Source organism: Notothenia coriiceps, unplaced genomic scaffold, assembly GCF_000735185.1.
Source record: "Notothenia coriiceps isolate Sejong01 unplaced genomic scaffold, NC01 NC01_scaffold00005788, whole genome shotgun sequence".
Lineage (NCBI taxonomy): Eukaryota > Metazoa > Chordata > Actinopteri > Perciformes > Nototheniidae > Notothenia > Notothenia coriiceps.
This window is the reverse complement of record NW_011338489.1, coordinates 363,778-381,304: the sequence shown is the minus strand read 5'-3', so window position 1 is coordinate 381,304 and position 17,527 is coordinate 363,778. Positions and strand designations below refer to the sequence as shown.

The 17,527-nt window shown below is 41.4% G+C and overlaps 1 protein-coding gene across 1 annotated transcript in view; it reads left to right on the top strand.

Annotated features, from left to right (window-relative positions):
• The window catches only part of LOC104943230 (rap guanine nucleotide exchange factor 6), a 73,240-nt gene extending 57,584 nt beyond the window's left edge, over nucleotides 1–15,656 (top strand). The window contains 11 exon segments of the mRNA XM_010768573.1: nucleotides 29–240; nucleotides 804–927; nucleotides 1,935–1,958; nucleotides 3,351–3,571; nucleotides 4,330–4,503; nucleotides 5,206–5,352; nucleotides 5,878–5,997; nucleotides 7,531–7,780; nucleotides 10,102–10,655; nucleotides 11,533–11,889; nucleotides 12,785–15,656. Of these exon segments, the coding sequence (XP_010766875.1) occupies nucleotides 29–240; nucleotides 804–927; nucleotides 1,935–1,958; nucleotides 3,351–3,571; nucleotides 4,330–4,503; nucleotides 5,206–5,352; nucleotides 5,878–5,997; nucleotides 7,531–7,780; nucleotides 10,102–10,655; nucleotides 11,533–11,889; nucleotides 12,785–12,807 (2,206 nt within the window). The 3' untranslated portion in view covers nucleotides 12,808–15,656.
• Nucleotides 15,657–17,527: the final 1,871 nt, after the last annotated feature.

Below are 17,527 nucleotides of genomic sequence, written 5' to 3'. Positions count from 1 at the left end.
CGCTCCCCCCCCCTCCTCCCTCACGTAGCGGGCTGAACTTGGCTCCCGTGGCTCGGCTGCGCAGCTCGTGGGAGAAATTGCCCAGTAAGTACGAGAAGCTGTTCGGAGACCTGCAGGATGTCTTCGACCCGTCCCGGAATATGTCAAAGTACCGCAATGTGCTGAGCAGCCAGAGCATGCAACCTCCCATCATCCCCCTGTTCCCCGTCGTCAAGAAGGACCTCACCTTCTTACATGAAGGTATATGGCTTTGTGGAGGGCATTTCTTCTTCATTTCTGCATTTCTTTGGATACAAACATGTTGCTACATTTATTTTTGGCTTGGCCTATCGACAGACAGTTTCTGAAACTTGATATGTCATCCTGCACGGTTTGATTTCCCCTAGTTCCTCTGTGTTGCGCGGAAGGTCAATTGCAGTCTCACTCAGGAGGTTTACTTCTGCTTAAGGCTTCCCCATCTTGACTTTTCACATATCGAGTCAGGTCAAAGATACCCAGGCTGAACTCTTCTTAGAACTTTATAAAAAAAGAGGCAAGTTCAAAAGTTTCCCTAATTGTGCAAGTTGCCCAAAAGTCTCAAATGGCCCAGCACGACTCGATATGAAAGAGCACTTTGATCTCCTAGAGGACTGACAAGAAAGAGACCAGAACAAAGAGAATTTCACTTTGAAGTTTTGACTTAGAAATACTGTTGCGAGTTAAATCTTGCAAATGTCCCAAAATATAAATCATTCGTCATCTTAACACCTTAAGGGCTGACCTCATGCTCATTGTTTGTGCTTGTGTGTGTGTTGTCCTCCCAGGCAATGACTCCAGTGTCGACGGCCTCGTGAACTTTGAGAAGCTGAGGATGATCGCCAAGGAGATCAGACACGTGGTGCGGCTGACCTCGGCCAACATGGACCCCGCCCTCATGTTCAGACAGAGGTTGGTTGCTTTCACACCAAGATGCTTCAAACCCTTTTTCTTCTACATTTTTACCGACATTTGCTTTAACCGATGCTGTTGGAGCCAGTTTCACAGATACAGGTCACTTGGATGATAAGATATGATAAGATAAGACTTTATTCATCCCGAAGGAAATTGTTGTGCCAGAGTAACAAAATACAATAAACACAATAAACACAGCAGCAAAACTGTACACTAAAAGTGCAGCAAAAAGAGTTGATTAGCGTTTCAAATGATTTACTGTCAGCCAAATTGTCAATGTTTTGTGGTTTAGTAAATATACCTAATTTGAAATATGTGTATCTTTGAAACAGACTCTTCCTGTTTCCTATCAGCCAGACTGTTACAAAACTGTCATAAATGCAGAGAGTATAGGGAGGTGGATTAGAGGGTTTTAAATAGACACCTTCACTTCTACTTTACAATGTGATTGAAAGGGGAACCACTACACCTTACCTCCACCACCCACCCTGGATCCCTCACCACCACTCGAGGTCTGGCTCCATCAATTCACTCTCACTTCCTGTCTGCTCCATGGCTCTTGTTGGCTCGATTGCTTTCCTCAGACTAAAGACAAAAGGCATGGAGAGACTGGAAGGGGAGGGGGAATTGATGCCAACCGCAGTGTGTAGTTGGTATCACTCAGTGTGTGTGTGTGTGTGTGTGTGTCACTACTGCGGTGCATGGCTGCCCTCTGCAGGCACTCCCCTCACACTACAAGCTCAACATATCTCCTTTTTACACGATGTCATCATTGAAAAAAGTTTGAAACGACCTGTTTTCACGAGAGCGCGATGCACAAGGCCGTCCCTCACACTCTTCAGGTTGATATGGGGAGAAGCCATATGTCTAATGTCCTCCCATCTTCAGTCATTTTCTGTTTGTCTGTGGTGGCATGACCTCTACATAGTCTTGTCCCCCCCCCCACTCGACCCCCTAAACTTGTCTAAAAGTCACGCTTCAATCTTCACACCTCTTGCTTTCAGGAAGAAGAGGTGGAAGAGTTTAGGGTAAGTGTGTCCTGGTACCGGGTCCATCCTGTTCCGGGCCAGCAGAAATTCTATCCGCCCTGCATCCCCACCACCATAAACTCTGCATGTCCCCCCCCCGTTTCTTTATCGTGTCCATGTGTGTCCGCCTGCGCCTGTGTGCGATTAACCCTTCATTTGCAGTTCTGAACCATCCTGACGTCCATCGTTTAGCCATTCATTGTTTGCCCTGTTCATAGGATTTGTACGTCTGAGTCAAATAGGAGCTTGGAATAATCCTCAGTGTTTGTTGAGACACATTCACATAATGAAAAGAAGTCAACAAAATAATTAAATATTTCTAGCGTGAGTAAATGATTTTAAATGTGATTTGTTCTTATACACGCATACAATTTAAAAGAGCAGAAAATAAGGGACAACACACTTTACAGACAACAAAACCAACAAATAGTGCCAGAGAGGTTTTTTTTATGATGCACATTGTACAGTGCATACGAGATAATGATATTTAAATATGCAAAAAAAAATGTAACTGTCCCAACAATCTCACCTAAAGGTCAATCTATCACATATTTGAGACCTTTTTGATCATACCAATCTTGGACTTCTTGTCCAAGTTGCTAAGTTTTCTTTGTTTGGAAACAGTAAAGGAATTGCTTGATGAAAAGTCAGATTAGCCACAAAATGAAATGTAAACGTATCAAGGCAACATGGACAAGAATGAAACAAGTAACACTACTGGCTCCAGAACCATATTTAAAAGGACCTTCAGGTGACATTGTGTTGTCAGCTGCTGGTCGCAAGTTCAAACATTAACCATTTATAGACTTTATATATATATGTATGAACCGCCATCCATCTACAAAATAAGTAAAGAAGCCTATTTGACTCAGGTTTGGTTGTTTGTCCATATTTGCATCCTGGCATAATATTCCCCATATCTGAACTTGTGCATCTTTTGTTCCCTAACCCGTTTTGCCTCCATCTGACAGAATGTTCTGTGATAGCATGGCCCACCAGCAAGAGCTGCCTCCCTCCCAGTTGCATGGTCCTGTTTTAAAATGCTATGCCCCAACACAAAGATAGATGTTATAGTAGAGTAGGTATTTGATGAGAAAAGATATGCGCCTGTTTTATCTGCGATTGTACTTATTGTTGTTTTCCATTCTCTCCTTCCTTCCTTTTTCTGTCTTTAAACTGTCCTTTTCATTTATCTACCTCTATTCTTAATCTTTCTTACTCTTTTATCTTCTTCCCATCCATCAACACTTTCTCCATTACTCTCACCTCTTCGGAATTCCCTCCACAACTCAATGTCTGTCTTTCCCTCTCCTTCATTTTCTTCCTCTCGTCTCCTCTGTGTCTTCTTCCCTTCCTTTCTTTCTCTTCCTTCCTCTCTCTTCTCCTCATTAGGTCTCTGAGTCAGGGCAGCACCAACTCCAACATGCTGGACGTGCAGGGCGGCGCCCACAAGAAGCGAGTGCGCCGCAGCTCGCTCCTCAACGCTAAGAAGCTGTACGAAGACGCTCAGATGGCCAGGAAGGTGAAGCAGTACCTGTCCAACCTGACGGTGGAGATAGACGAGGAGAAGCATCAGTTCAGCTCCCTGCAGTGTGAGCCGTCCTACAGCACCTGTGAGTAAAGGGAACAGTCTCACCACCTCGGTGTTTAGCATCAGTACCTTAAGGGTCCAAATATATTTATGTTACTTTAGATTATTCATAAATATATCTTTATATGTCAGAAGAGCGCCAATCCCATTGACCTTTAACCTACCTGGTGTACACACATCAGTAGAAGGACATTACACATATTGCATAATGTATTATAACTCAGAATATATTTATGCTTTATATGTGAGAAATTGAATGCTGGATGGAATGGCAGGTAAAATACATTTATTTAACAATAACAAAATGTTTTTAAGTGGATAATAACTGATCATCAGAGTACATAATGTACTGTAGATACTTTTATTGTAATATAAATGATTGACTTGCACTGCCACCTAGTGTATTTGCAAATGTGCTGCAGAAATTAAATAATGGATTATCATGTAAATCCTCTGCAACATTCAAAACTTTAACTTTAATCAATATTATATGTGATAATGTTGCGTTTTATCACTGCAAGAAATATATATTTGATGGTTTCTGCTCAGGTCTTGAAGTTCTTAAACTCAAGATAAACATGATATCATTTTAAAAATCAAATGAAGTTAGTTCTTGAAAGATATACAGATTTAACAAAACAGATCTCTTACATCTGATGCTTATATCATCTTATCATCCGTTATGCCCTTTTGACTTTAATAGTAATACGGTACAGAAAGTAAGAAAACGACCTAGAATTGTATTTTGATAATCCATGTCGTGTCTCCCTGTGGCTGCAGTGTCTAAGAACCTGAGTGAGAGACGGCACACGAAGTCGGACATGTCTCCGGTGTCCCTGCGCTCCACTCTGCCCTCGGGGAAAACTCAGAACAGAGTCTCCCAAGTCCTTCAGGTGCAGGTCCCTCTGAACCCTCTCCGGAAGAAGAGCACAGCCAAGGACATCGGCCAACCAAGTCAGTACACCTGCAAGATACTTTGGATCACATGTGTCAAACTCAAGGCCCGGGGGCCAAATCAGGCCCTTGGTGGATTTAATTTCGGCCCGCAGAATCATTTTTAATTACTATTCGATCTGGCCCGCCGGTATATTGCACGCACACCTTCACTCAATCCTGAGGGTTTCCTCAGCTCATAGCCTGACCTTAAACATTGATGAACTTGCACCCGAGATGAGATGCCACGTATCGGCTTGAACTAGCATCACAGCAGCAAACTGAGTTTCAATGGATGTTTCCTTCTGCACTTTTTTCTTGCGACAAACAGGGCATGTTTATTTTTTCTTTGACGGAAATAGTTTTTTTGAAGCTGTTGTTGGCCTGTGGGAAAATGTAATCATAAGAAATGACTCTGGAAAAGCTGCAGATAGAGCCATAAGAAATGAACGCAACTGATTATTTAATGTTGTTTTTATAGGCAATAATTTAAGCTTTGTTAGTTCCAGGTTTAATATGTGCAATAAGTTCATTTCAATACCTTTTGCAATAAACATTGAACCAGTCCGGCCCTCGACTAGTACCCATTTTTACATTTTGGCCCACTCACTGTGTATTTGAGTTTGACACCCCTGCTTTAGATCATCAATATTCTCTATATGATAATATATTATAATTATGATGTAATTTTCATGCTTTCTTGTTTCCTCTTTTGTCTCTTAGCCTTCAACACCCCCCAGGTAATAAAGAAAGCTCCAGTGCCCTCATCGGAGGAGTGGAGCACCAAGAGACCCTCTGATGACACCGTCTCCACCATCTCCTCCCTTCACTCCAGCCCTACGGTGTCGCCTCAGGGCTCCCCACGAAAAGGTCAGTTCCAGAAACAAAGCTTTTCTTCCTGTGTGATTTGATCTCAGGATCAAAAAACCTACTTTACCCAAGGTGACGTGTTATTGTCATTTGTTACTCCTATGGTCTAAAAGAGTCAAAACATTTTAATTAACAGGAACAAATCTCTTCCAAATCCGAAATCTAAAATGCTACGTCTTTAAAAATGACACAACGAATAGGGAAACATGTTATAGATCACACTGAGAACACCCAGGGAGATGTTCGTTGAGTGTATGGCTACATGTTCTAATCACAACAGAGGACAAAACAAAAGAATAAGTCTTGTTTAGTATAAAAACAAAAACAAACATTATGTAAGTTCACAAAATCAGCCCCCATTGTCATTCAGTGTCTATTGAACAGCTCCAGACTTAATACTTCCTTCTTTACTAAGAAATGGAAATACCATTTTTAATTTAGGCGGGGTTGCCCTTTAAATATCCAACTATTTATCGTCCATTATATTCATCTCACTTCCATTCCGCCCCCCCCCCCTTTTTTCAGTGGGAGGCGTGGCCAAGTCCCATAACTCCAGCCAGATGAACCTGTCGGGATCTTCTTCATCACTGACCAGCGACGTCAGCACAAAGACGGGAACCATCAGCCTGAGGAGCTACGGCATAGGTGGGGCTGTCCTCCACAAGAGGATCCTACTGATGACCAGGCAGGACATCCCAGAGAGTAGCAGGAAGAGAGACAGACAGCCAGAGGAGGAAGAGGAGGAGATGCAGGAGGACACAGTTCAGAGAGGCTTGTTTCCTTCAGAGGGCATGAGAGGGAGGCAGGAGAACAAACAGGGGCCAAAATATAAAGGGCAAATGCTACTGAGGGTAAAAGCAGGAAGTCGTACACAGAGCAGGACAGATACTCCCAGTCCTCTCTCCCAGCCCCAGGTAATCAGATCAGGAACCCCCGAGTCCCCCATCAGGACCAGACTGATGTCCCCGTTCAGGATACTGAGGGAAAAAAGTCGGTCCAGGGAGAGACTCACGGCTGTAGCACATCATAGAGGTGGGGAGGAAGCAGGAGATGGTGTGTCCTCCTCCTCACCTGACGATGAGAGACAGGGACAGGCAAAGAAAACGTTCAAGAGGTCGGTCAGCCCCAACCCCTTCCTGTGGCTCTGCAGGGACAGACACACCAGGAGAAAGACTGTCTGACACGTAGAGGAAGAACCGATCAGCGTGTTGTAAATGATGAGAGTGAAGAAAGACAGGATTGAGCCAGTTTCAGAGAGAAAGCATAGCCTGTTAAAGTGGTGTCATTACATGTCATTCATCAAGTGTGACTAGAGAGAAAAGGGTCAAATCCAGTGAGGTTATAGAAAGGTGTGAGAGAGATTTCTCAGCAGACATTTGATGCAGATAAGAAAAATCATTTCAGTTTGTTCTCTGAGTTTGCCCAAAAGTTTCTTTGTTTGTGGGAATAACGTTTCAGGATGTTTTGCAATGTCATCGTAGTACAGCCAAATTACTTTAAATGTGTAATTGTCAGATCAGACAGCTTATTCACACCAGTATACTTTAGATCCACATTTTCAATGCATTTAATTAACAAAAAATTGTGAATGAATTAATGGTGAATTTGTTTTCTCTGCAGTTGGTTCAGCAGATGTTTGTTAGTTTAAGTTTAAACTGTGACCCAACCTCGCCTTCAAAGTCATTTATACACAAAGGTCTCTGTACTTTAACTTGGTCATTACTTATTTCTGAAAGCACTTGCTATAATGTATTAGTGTTAATAGAAAGAACATGACACACAGTAGAGACAATGAAAGGTGTTTGGATTCTCGTCTGTTATTTTGAGCTATTTGCTATTAAATATGGCCTGCAAATGTCAAATTGTCTCCCCATATATATACAGGTGTTTTATATCTTTTCATATTGAAGTGCAGGTAGATTTGAAGTGATGTCAGTATCCAACATCTCCTTAAAAAACAGAAACATGACCAGATGGGTAGATTCAAATGATTTACTGTAATCTCCAGAAGGCGCTATAGGTAAAAAAGTTCTATATCTTAATAAACTGCCAGTTATTTGTCTTTATTTCATAATTTTCTCTCTTTGAGTCTTTCCCGTTCCATCCTATTTTCAGTTTATGTATTGTTATAATCTGCATATAGCTGACATATGAAATGCTCCTCTCTCCCCTGCCCAGGTTACACTCTCCTGCCAGCGGGTAAAGTAGACAACCTGTCGGACTCGAGTCACAGCGAGATCTCGTCCCGCTCCAGTATCTGCTCGGTGGACTCGGTGCCCCCCCCCGGGCTGGACGACAGGTGTAGCTCCAGGACCAGCTCTGCTGCGCTTGCTGTTACCACAGCAACCACTGCTGCTCCTCCTATTGCTGAGAGCTCACCAGCACCACATGCACACGGAAACGCTGATTACAACCAGGCCAGCACAAGGTAATTAAATCCTGTTTATCTCATCTGTTAGGTAAAGTTAATGAATTAACGTTGATGAAGAGGCTAATACATAAAGTCGATTCCTTGAGTGCTAATCCTTTTTTTCTCAAAATGGAGTAAGCTGACAGCACTCAATTAACAGAGTTACAGTCAGCTTTTGAGTAGTAAGGAAAAACCTGATTTCCTCAGCTCTGTATCTGATGGAGAATGCCTATTTCTTGGCAATTTGTTTGTATGTGTAAACATGTGCATAACAACAGACTGCAGAAAGGGAAACTAGCATGTTAGCATGAAGTTCCATTTATCTAAATCACTAGAAGTCACTACAAATAGTCGGAGAAATACTTCTAAAATGACTGAACTTAATGAGGACCTACTAGTCTGACAATTAGTGAGTAATTGGGGCTATAATTATTACTGGGGTTAAGGTTGAAAAATCTAAACACATGCCCTCCAGATGTGAATAAAATCACTGACCATCTCGACACAATATTGAAGTCCTCCTACTGACCATAAGAGAAATAAATCTTCTCAAAATGTACTAAAGTAGCTCAAAGACAAAGACATGTAGGACTCAAAGTTGCACCGATTGACTGAAGGACACAACACAAAACATTCTGCTTATTATTGATTTGAATGATCTCTTACAAGGCCTTGACTCCAGCCACAGGACACACTCAGACACAAGCACTCCTTATTAGAACCTCTCCCCATGCCCAACAAGAGGACATTTCCCCTCAGAGGCACAGCCCCTCCACCAGCTGGACCCCAATGATGTCCTTTCCTCATTAAAACTCAGAGAGCAGGAAGTCTTAAAACACAGCAGCTTTTTATTAGCGTCCCACATTTACTGCCCTCCTCGCTCCTCCTTTCTTCTGTTAACTTTGTCTTAACACGGGAAGCTTTTTAATCTGCCCGAGTAGAAGAAACCTTTTTTACTGTGTGCCGTTTGTTTATTATTCCTCCATGGTCACGCCTTTCTGCGTCCTAAAGAGGAGTCTTTAAAATATCGCCAGACACAATAATCGGTCTGCTTCTGTTCTTATATTCCGTCGGCAGCCCTGCTGTAAACCCCCGGTCTGTTTTATGAAATATGGCTCGATTTCATTGAGTGGCTTGTTTATCCAGTAAAATGTCAGTTCATCAGAGGGCTGGTTTATGAACAGCTGCTGAGGAGAACAACGTTTTTTTAAGAGCCAAACATAGTGATATGTGATAAAGGAACCAGTGGTACATATTTGCTTTGTGGTTATGTGCAAAGCAACTGTCTAATCGAGGCATACATTGTACTGACCTGTCATTAATTGTGATTAATGTGTATTTTACTAGGGAAACAACATTTGAATATATTTGTACTGTAACATGCCTTGCTAAATATCGATTGAAGATGGTGTAGAGACAAATCAGATCAGCTGTGTAACATTGAACTCTTTTTTCTTTTAGCTCCAGTTATTACTGTTTTGTTAGTGCATGACTCTTTGACCTTCAGCAGCTTTCTAGTTATTGAACCTCTTCACTCTTATTTTATTCCCAGTTCATTTCACCTTCTATATTATTTTGAAACCCACTTTTCGCTTCCCTCTTTCCTTTTCTCTCTTGTATTGATAGTCTTAGCCCTCATTTATTCTCTTAATTGAAGTATTTTCTGCACACATTAGTATGTTTAATTAAATATTTAAACTTTGAATTACATTACAAAAAAAAGCTGTGAGAATTTAGCATAATGCACAACCTAGAGAACAAACAAACAATTTATTGAGTCAAAGCTGTTAAAATGTAAAGATTTAATAGAATTATAGACGGCTTTAATTATGCATAAAGCAATAAACAGAATATTGCCAGAAAATATACAAAACAAATGTGTTTTCATTTCAGAGGATGAGCATCACAGGAGGAAACTACATTTTAAGCATCAGTTTACACGTACTACTTTAAAGCAGATGTGTGTCTCTGTAGTCGGCGTAAAGAAGTTGAATGATTTGCCTGATGATTTAAAGGGCTGTAAGAACATTTTAATGTTTAAGGAAGGTAGAAAGAAAGTGTAATTAGATAGTGAAGTTGACTTATGATTGTGTTCATGTTTCAGTATTTGTAAGCAACTGTGACTGAAAGAATATTGCTTTTATTTAACATTTTTATGGTTATTTCATAATTTTTTTGAAGAAGGGGCAGGTCAAATAAGATTTTCTTCTCCTTGATAAAAAAAAAATGAAATAAGTGTACATGTTTTCTAAAGTGTTTTGTTTTAAAAATAACTGCCATCTGTGGAATAAACAAATAAATAAATACAACATTTCCCCCACTTTATTTTGAACCCACAGTAGTTCCTCGTCGATGTCTCGAGGATACCCGTATCAAGCCTCCACCTTCTCCTCCTCCATCTCCACGGAGGAGCTGACCCCGGACCACACCTCTCTGGACTCGGTGGGGGACAGCGGGCGGGGCAGCTGGACGTCCTGCTCCTCCAACTCCCACGACTCCTTCCAGAGCCTCCCCCCCTCCTCCTGCCGGCCCTGGGACCACGGCATCCACGGGCACCCGATGGCCCTCCCCCACACACACCTGGGCGGCTTCAAGCACACACACCTGGCCGGCCCCATCGCGGAGGTGGACGCGGCGGCAGCGAGACACACGTTTGCCAACGAGGACGCCACCAAGCATCACTCCAGACAGTCCAGCTCCGATCTGTCCAATCAGTCGCGGCAGAGCTGGGCGTCGTCCGGCTCGCTGTCGGACACCTACGAGGGGAATTATGGGACGGTGAAGCGGCGAAACACCTCGGAGCACGCCTCCTCTCTCACCAACGAGGAAGGAGGGCAAAGCACAGACCCCGCCTACAAAACCGTGACGTCAAGCACAGATAAAGGCCTGATAGGTGAGGGGGCAGGTTGCCAGTTTGATTCCCTGTAAACACAGTGTGACACGGTCCGCTCAAAGGGTCCCAGTAGAATATCATTAAACTACATGTAAGGCTTGGTTAGTAAAGCTGTAAGAGTACTTCAGAGTTCCATGCCCTAAAGTAAGTTCAGTCTGCCGTTGTTCTGGAGAAATCACTGCAGCTTTCTGATGCTGTTTTAGTCTAGTAAAAGGACGGCAAATGCTTATTTAAATCTCCAAAACACATCTCATTGTGCAGATAGCTCATGTTATGACGTGATCAAGCCTTTTCTTACACATTTCTACTATTGCTGAACATTTTTTAATTAAAAGCAGTAGGGCAGGAGATAGGGCAATGTTGTGTCCACTTTACAAAAGTCAGTGAATCTAATGGTACGTCAAATATTGATAATCGATCAATCGTTTAGGCCAATCAGTGTCTGCTTCCAGCTTCTCGGATGTGAGATTATTTTTTTTATTGATTACTTTTAGCGAAACAAAACAAGTAATTACAATCGAATCTCTCACAATTTCCTAATGTTTTTTAAAAACCAATCGATTTAAAATCGTAGAAAGATAATTGAACAATAACGATTGTCGTTAGTTGCAGCTGTAGCTCTGTCTGTATCCGCTCCATCTCATTGGTTGTTTATTTTTCCTTTTGATTTTCAACACATTTTGATGCATGTAGTTATTAGTGCTAGTGAAACATCACATTGATTTAATTTTTCCATCAATTTCTTTTGTTTCTCCCTACAATTCCCTGCACCCCCCCCATCATCATCTTCCTTTGCTACTTCATCCCCCCCTTCATCCCTCACTCCCCTCCTTTTTTCTCCATCCCTGCTTTTCTTTTGATCACCACCTGCATCCAGTGTACTGTATCACATCCCCTTCCAAGGATGAGCGTTACCGAGCTCCCCCTCCCACCCCTCCAGGCTACCAGGGTCTGGCTCTGGGGGACCTCGGCCTCTCAGACGGAGTAGTAGGGGGGCCCGGAGTCCTCCTCCCCCGGCCCCCCCACCTCAGACCTCCAGAGTACAGCGTGGCGCTGCAGAGGAGCAAACTGCTGCAGAGCCCCGGAGCGGCGGGGGGGCTGGCCGAGGCGCGGAGGCTGGCGGGGAACCATCACCTCCACAAGCAGGAGGCCCGGACTGCCGGCCCCCCCCAGGTCCACTCCAGACCCCCCAGCATCTGCCTCCCCCCCCAGAATCTGGCTGACAGCGAGGATGGTACGTCCCACACGAGGGAAAGATGAATATACTTCAATGTTCTAAAAACAAACCCAAATCCCCTGTAGTTCTGTTACTTGTGGTATGACGATGTAACAGAAAGTACATTCAATGATATATGGTGTTAAAAATGTACTTATTAGCTCTGCAGAGCGTTTAACATTAAGTGATGGATGGTACTTCTCACAGCAGGGAAACAAGAATGTACTTGTTATGATGTAAAAACAAACCCGAATTCCCCTGTAATTCTATAATAAGTGGTGTGAGGACGTAAAAAAAGGTAATTTAAATTGTATATGGTGCTAAAAAGGTCTTAAATAGTCTAAAATGACCTTACTTATCTCTGCAGTATGTATCACATTAAGTGATGGATGGTACGTCCCACCGGAGGGAAACATGACCATACTCGACTCTGAATTTCACACTTTCACTCTTTGCCAACATTTTGAAGAGTTAAATGTTATAAAGACAAACCAAAATACCCTTTAATTCTATTATAAATGGTATGAGGATGTGACAGGAAGTACATTTAATTATATGTGGGGTTAAAAAGGTCCTAAAAAGTATTTCATTAACTTATCGGTGCAGAAACCCTGGAAAAGTGTTACATCAATTGATGGGCGGTTCATCCCACAGGAGGGGGCCATGATAACAAACCACTTATGTCCACACTTGAAAGAGTTATGGTTATTAAAACAAACCAAAATCCCTATAATAATTAGCTTATACTATTTTTCTAGGTTTTAATGGTATAATCTTAAACCGATATGAAATGTCATTCTTTAAAAGGTCTTAAATACGATGACATGGTTAACCCTGCAGAAGCCCTCTGAAATGTTTTAAATTCAATGCCAACAAACCTGTAAACAACATGTTCTTCTCTCCTCTCCCCCAGATGAGCAAGTGTCAGCGGTGTGAAGGCAGGGTCTCCACCCTCACACACACACATTCTCACACACGGACCAAGTGGTGTCGCTCAGGCGTTGGACTGGACTCACTGCGTTTCAGAGCACATTCTCCAAGCCCCGCCCACACAGCCCTGTGTGACATCACCGCGGACCACCATGCACCTCTCGACCAAGACTTGTACAATCATATATTTTGTAAAACCCATTTCACAAACGAAGAAGAAAAATAAAGATTTTAAATACTTTTTAAAAACTCTTGAACAAAGCAGAGGCAGACGTTCGTGGAAAAGGACAAAGAAAGGAAGGAAAAAGTGACAATTAACGACGTCTCGCGAGAAGAATCGGCCTCTTTGGAAACAGACCACAATGTACCTCCATTTTCAAGCTCTCTTTTTTTGGGGAGTTTCACATTGTTTTCAAGGTTTTATTATCTTCATTTCTGAGCTTTGCAAAGTTAAATTGTGAGGGGCAGAAAGGGATAGAAAACTGTAGTCAGAGGGGAAGGTGGGGTTATTTTAGTTTTTCGCTTGCTGTCAGCTCAAAAGAAGATGAATGTAGGCGAATGGAAACACACAGAAAAACCTTTAACGGTCTTCATGGACCTCTAGACAACCCTGGCACTGATGATGTTAATTTAAAAATCAGTTCCCACACAAGCAAATGAAACAGAAACCATATTTCAGTCCACCTAAGAGGCGAAAATTAGAAATGAAACTCCTGAAGTCACAGAGAGGACTTCTTATTGTATTTACCACTGTGTTTAGCTTTTATCTGAGCGTCTCTCAGGCAGTTGTGTGTCTTGAAGTCACGCTCTCCGACCCCCCCCCCTCCACCTTTCTTATCGCCCGTTCAGTCTGACGCGAGGTACTTTAGCGGCATGCTGCCTCCTGGATGTTCTATAAAAACTGTATTATAACTCGTTTTTAATGAGCTGAAGAACAAAATGCCTCGCTGCTTCGTGTAGAGTACAACGCGTGTCCTTATTTTATTGCAGCAGCTATAATAAAACGATAAATTAGCACTGTGTGGTCGCACAACGCGCATGCATATACACACACCACGATCTAAGAGGGTGTGCGTAAAGACAAAGGACAGTGTTTACACCGACACGTTTTGTTTACAGTGTTTATTAGACCAGTCGTATTACAAGCAGAGATGTTAAAGTATAATGCTTACGGTTTATTTGACCTTGTACATTTGTTTATAGAGCAACAGGAATATGAGATGCAGCATAAACTTCGACTCTCACAGTGCCCTCGTATCACATCTTATTTAAAAGAACGAGCGACCAAACAAGTCGACAGATTATGTATTCTAACACTTGCATCTCCATACCATGTTCATAGTACATTTTGTAGAATATTTAAGGATTTGCTTGAACATTTGTCTATTTGTATTGAAAACAGAAGCACATTTGTACATTCTGGCTGATGTTTTGGAGACGGAAAACTTGTTTTTAATTGTGTTGATCTGCAGCGGGGTTGTAACTGGAATATGACGTTCTTCCCTTTCCTCTGTGACGCTTCTTTTGCATTGTTTTGCCACACAAAGACTTGAAATGACTCATGCTAATATATACATGGCATATATACGAATTTATACATAGATATTTTTGTTTTTCCTTTGCCATAAATTAACGTCATGTATAGATGAGAGAAGAGAGTCCTCTATAAAGGCTATTTTTGAATATTTTGTTATAAGAAATAATCCAAGGTTGTGATTGCCCAGTTTCTGTCGACGGGCAGGAATCTTTTAAGGAATTTCTGTTAGTTTTTAGTCATAATCATGACTTGTTTTCTCCCCTCACACTCTGTTGTTGGTGCCATTTCTGCTCCATATATAATCGTTATTGCTGCTGTGTGTGTGTGTGTGTGTGTGTGTGTGTGTGTGTGTGTGTGTGTGTGTGTGTGTGTGTGTGTGTGTGTGTGTGTGTTGGAATAATATTTGCAAAATCAACATAGAATTTTTGTTTTTACTCCCATTTGGATTCGGCATGCGGCACATAAGGAAAGGCTCAGAAGTCCTTTCCTGTAAAAGCCCTTCTTAGTTTGCAGCAGTGATTGCTACTGCTTACGGTGCGATGCATTCAAACTCAGGCTGGTGATTGAAAGGACTTTTTTTGACGCTTTTGTATCCCGGAACAAGCCCTGCCACCATGCTGTGTCTAGTATAATATATGTTTCCCTCTCAGCTCTGTCAATTCAGCGGGACTTTCATTTTTCAAATGTTCTCCTTACTGTACTCGTTTAATGGATATCCTTCCATTGCTGAAGGGTCTTACATGAATCATGAGTATCCCACTGTGAGCCTTGCCGTACTCCCTTTTTCCTTTAAAAAAAAAAAAAATCTCAGCAGCAGAAAACTTCAAAACAGTGAGTCCTGTTTTTTTGCACAACTGTATTCCTTTTCTTTTACCATAAATCAGTATTAATGTTCTCTGTACACAGATCTTAGTGAGAGGAAATGCTATATCTATATATTTACCTGCTTTTATAACGAGCTCTAATCATGACACAGGAAGAGTTTTGTGGTTATCCATACTATTATTGTACAGAATTTTTAATGAAACTGGCTCCACGTTGGACATTTGTTTTATTTCTCTCATAAGCACTCCGACATTTGACCTTTTTTTTTTTTTCAGGGATAAATCTTTTTTTGTAGTCACCCTTTTTTCTCCGATTCTAAATACAATAGGTGTGTTTTCATGGAGGATCACTGTGAACACAACATGTCAGTGTTTTAGACAACATTAACCCCCCCCCCCCCACGCGCCATTTTACCTAGAATGCAATAAGAGAGATGTGAATGTGTTTTTTTTAGTCGACATCTTTTTGGCATTACAGCAGAAATGCACAACAATAAGCTTGGATGTGGTGAGTGTGCTGCACAATCTGTACAGAGCTGTTAACTCGGTCTGTGGCTTAACGTTTGCTTTTGTCTCACACTTCTCATAGCTGTTGTAACTTATGTCTTTTAGAAAGACAACATGATTTTGCTCGTTTGCTTTTTATGTATTTTTTACGAGTGATTGTAAATAGTTGTTATATTTTTGTTTAAGAGAATGTTTAAAAAGGAAAAAATACCTTTTATTTCTCCAAGTCTACTGATATGAATTTGGACAATGAATAAAATGTTAAACAGAAACAATCTTTTTTGTCTTTATTAATGCTTCATACTTGGTTCCTAAAAGTCTTCCACAACAAACATGTTTTTTTCCCCTCCTTTTTCTTGGACTTTGGCAGGTTTCATTGTTAAATACTAGAAACATTAACCTCTCCAGACTTTTGGAACTAATCAAAGAAATCAATCAACTGTATCACCTTTGAATGTAATGCATATACAAACTATTTACACAAAACTGTTGGATTCTGTTTTAATATGCTGGCAAAAAATAAAATAGCAGATTAAATAGTGGATGGATTGCATGTGGCAATATAAAGTAACTAACTACACACCCCATCTTTAGTGCTTTGCTAAAGTGTTATGGAACCCAGATGTCTACAATTACTTTATCTTTGAGACATGTGAATCCCGGTTAGAAGCTATATGTGTCATCTTTTGAGGAACCTGAATATTTCGGCCCATTTGTCACCAATTTCAAGTCAAACACAGACAGTTTGTTTGGTGTAGTATCCACTCTCTGATCCTTTAACCTGTACATCTTAAAATGAAAGAGAAGAAGCCTAATCTCTCTCTCTAGTTCTTCAGATGCTCTAAGTTTGGTCCTCGCTGTTTTTCCACCTTCTGCTGCGTTCAGCTAAGTGTCAGATCTGATCTGAGAGCAGGGAGTCTCACACTGTGCTCAAGGTCAGTTCCTTTATTACTCATTAAAGGTTCACTGTCACACAGAGGGGCAGACCTGGTGTGCGTGCGTGCGTGTGTGCGTGCGTGCGTGCGTGCGTGCGTGCGTGCGTGCGTGCGTGCGTGCGTGCGTGCAAGACAACAATGTAGTATATGGTCTGGGCTTAACCAAGCATAAATGTGTCTCATCAGCAGTGTCCGTCAGAAATGACTAAATCAATTGTTATTATAATAATGCAATGTCCCTAAGTAGAGAAAGACCTGTCTTGCATGTCACTCCCTGTTTGTTGCTGCTCCCACAGCAGGGAATGAATGTAACCTTTAAAAGGTCAGGTCACCAAATGAGAAAAACATTCAAATCATTCACTATGAAACAGGAGTCCGGCTGACCAGACATGATGGTTGGAATAGCCATTGATCTGTTGAATCTCGAGTTAAGCAAAAACAACTTTAGGTCTGCATACTAGCTTTTTTCTAAAGCTTTCAACCATACAAACAACAATCTAGAAAGCTATAAGAGGTAATGAGGTGGTACAAAAGCTTAAAAACTGTTCAAAACATCACACAATGCACAGAAGAGGATAAAGGGTCAAGAGAAACTATATAAATTAAATTTAGAAATATTATCTTGTATTGGCAATATCTGTTAACAAAAGTCCCTCTAAAATAATTTGTAGAAAACAATGTCAGACTGTCTTTTTAGGGACTAAAGTAAACAGTTATTTGTATATACTTTGTACATTGAGTAAATGAAGACACCAGCCATATCCTTAAATACAAATATTTCCCTCTTATTGTCTAATAAAATGAACTACAGGAAAACAAGACGTTTGAGAAAGCCTGTTCAACTCAAATGACTTTTAGCAAACTTCTCTAAAATCTGACTTTGACACTATCTGAAAGACTGCTTTTCCTGAGATGTGTAATAG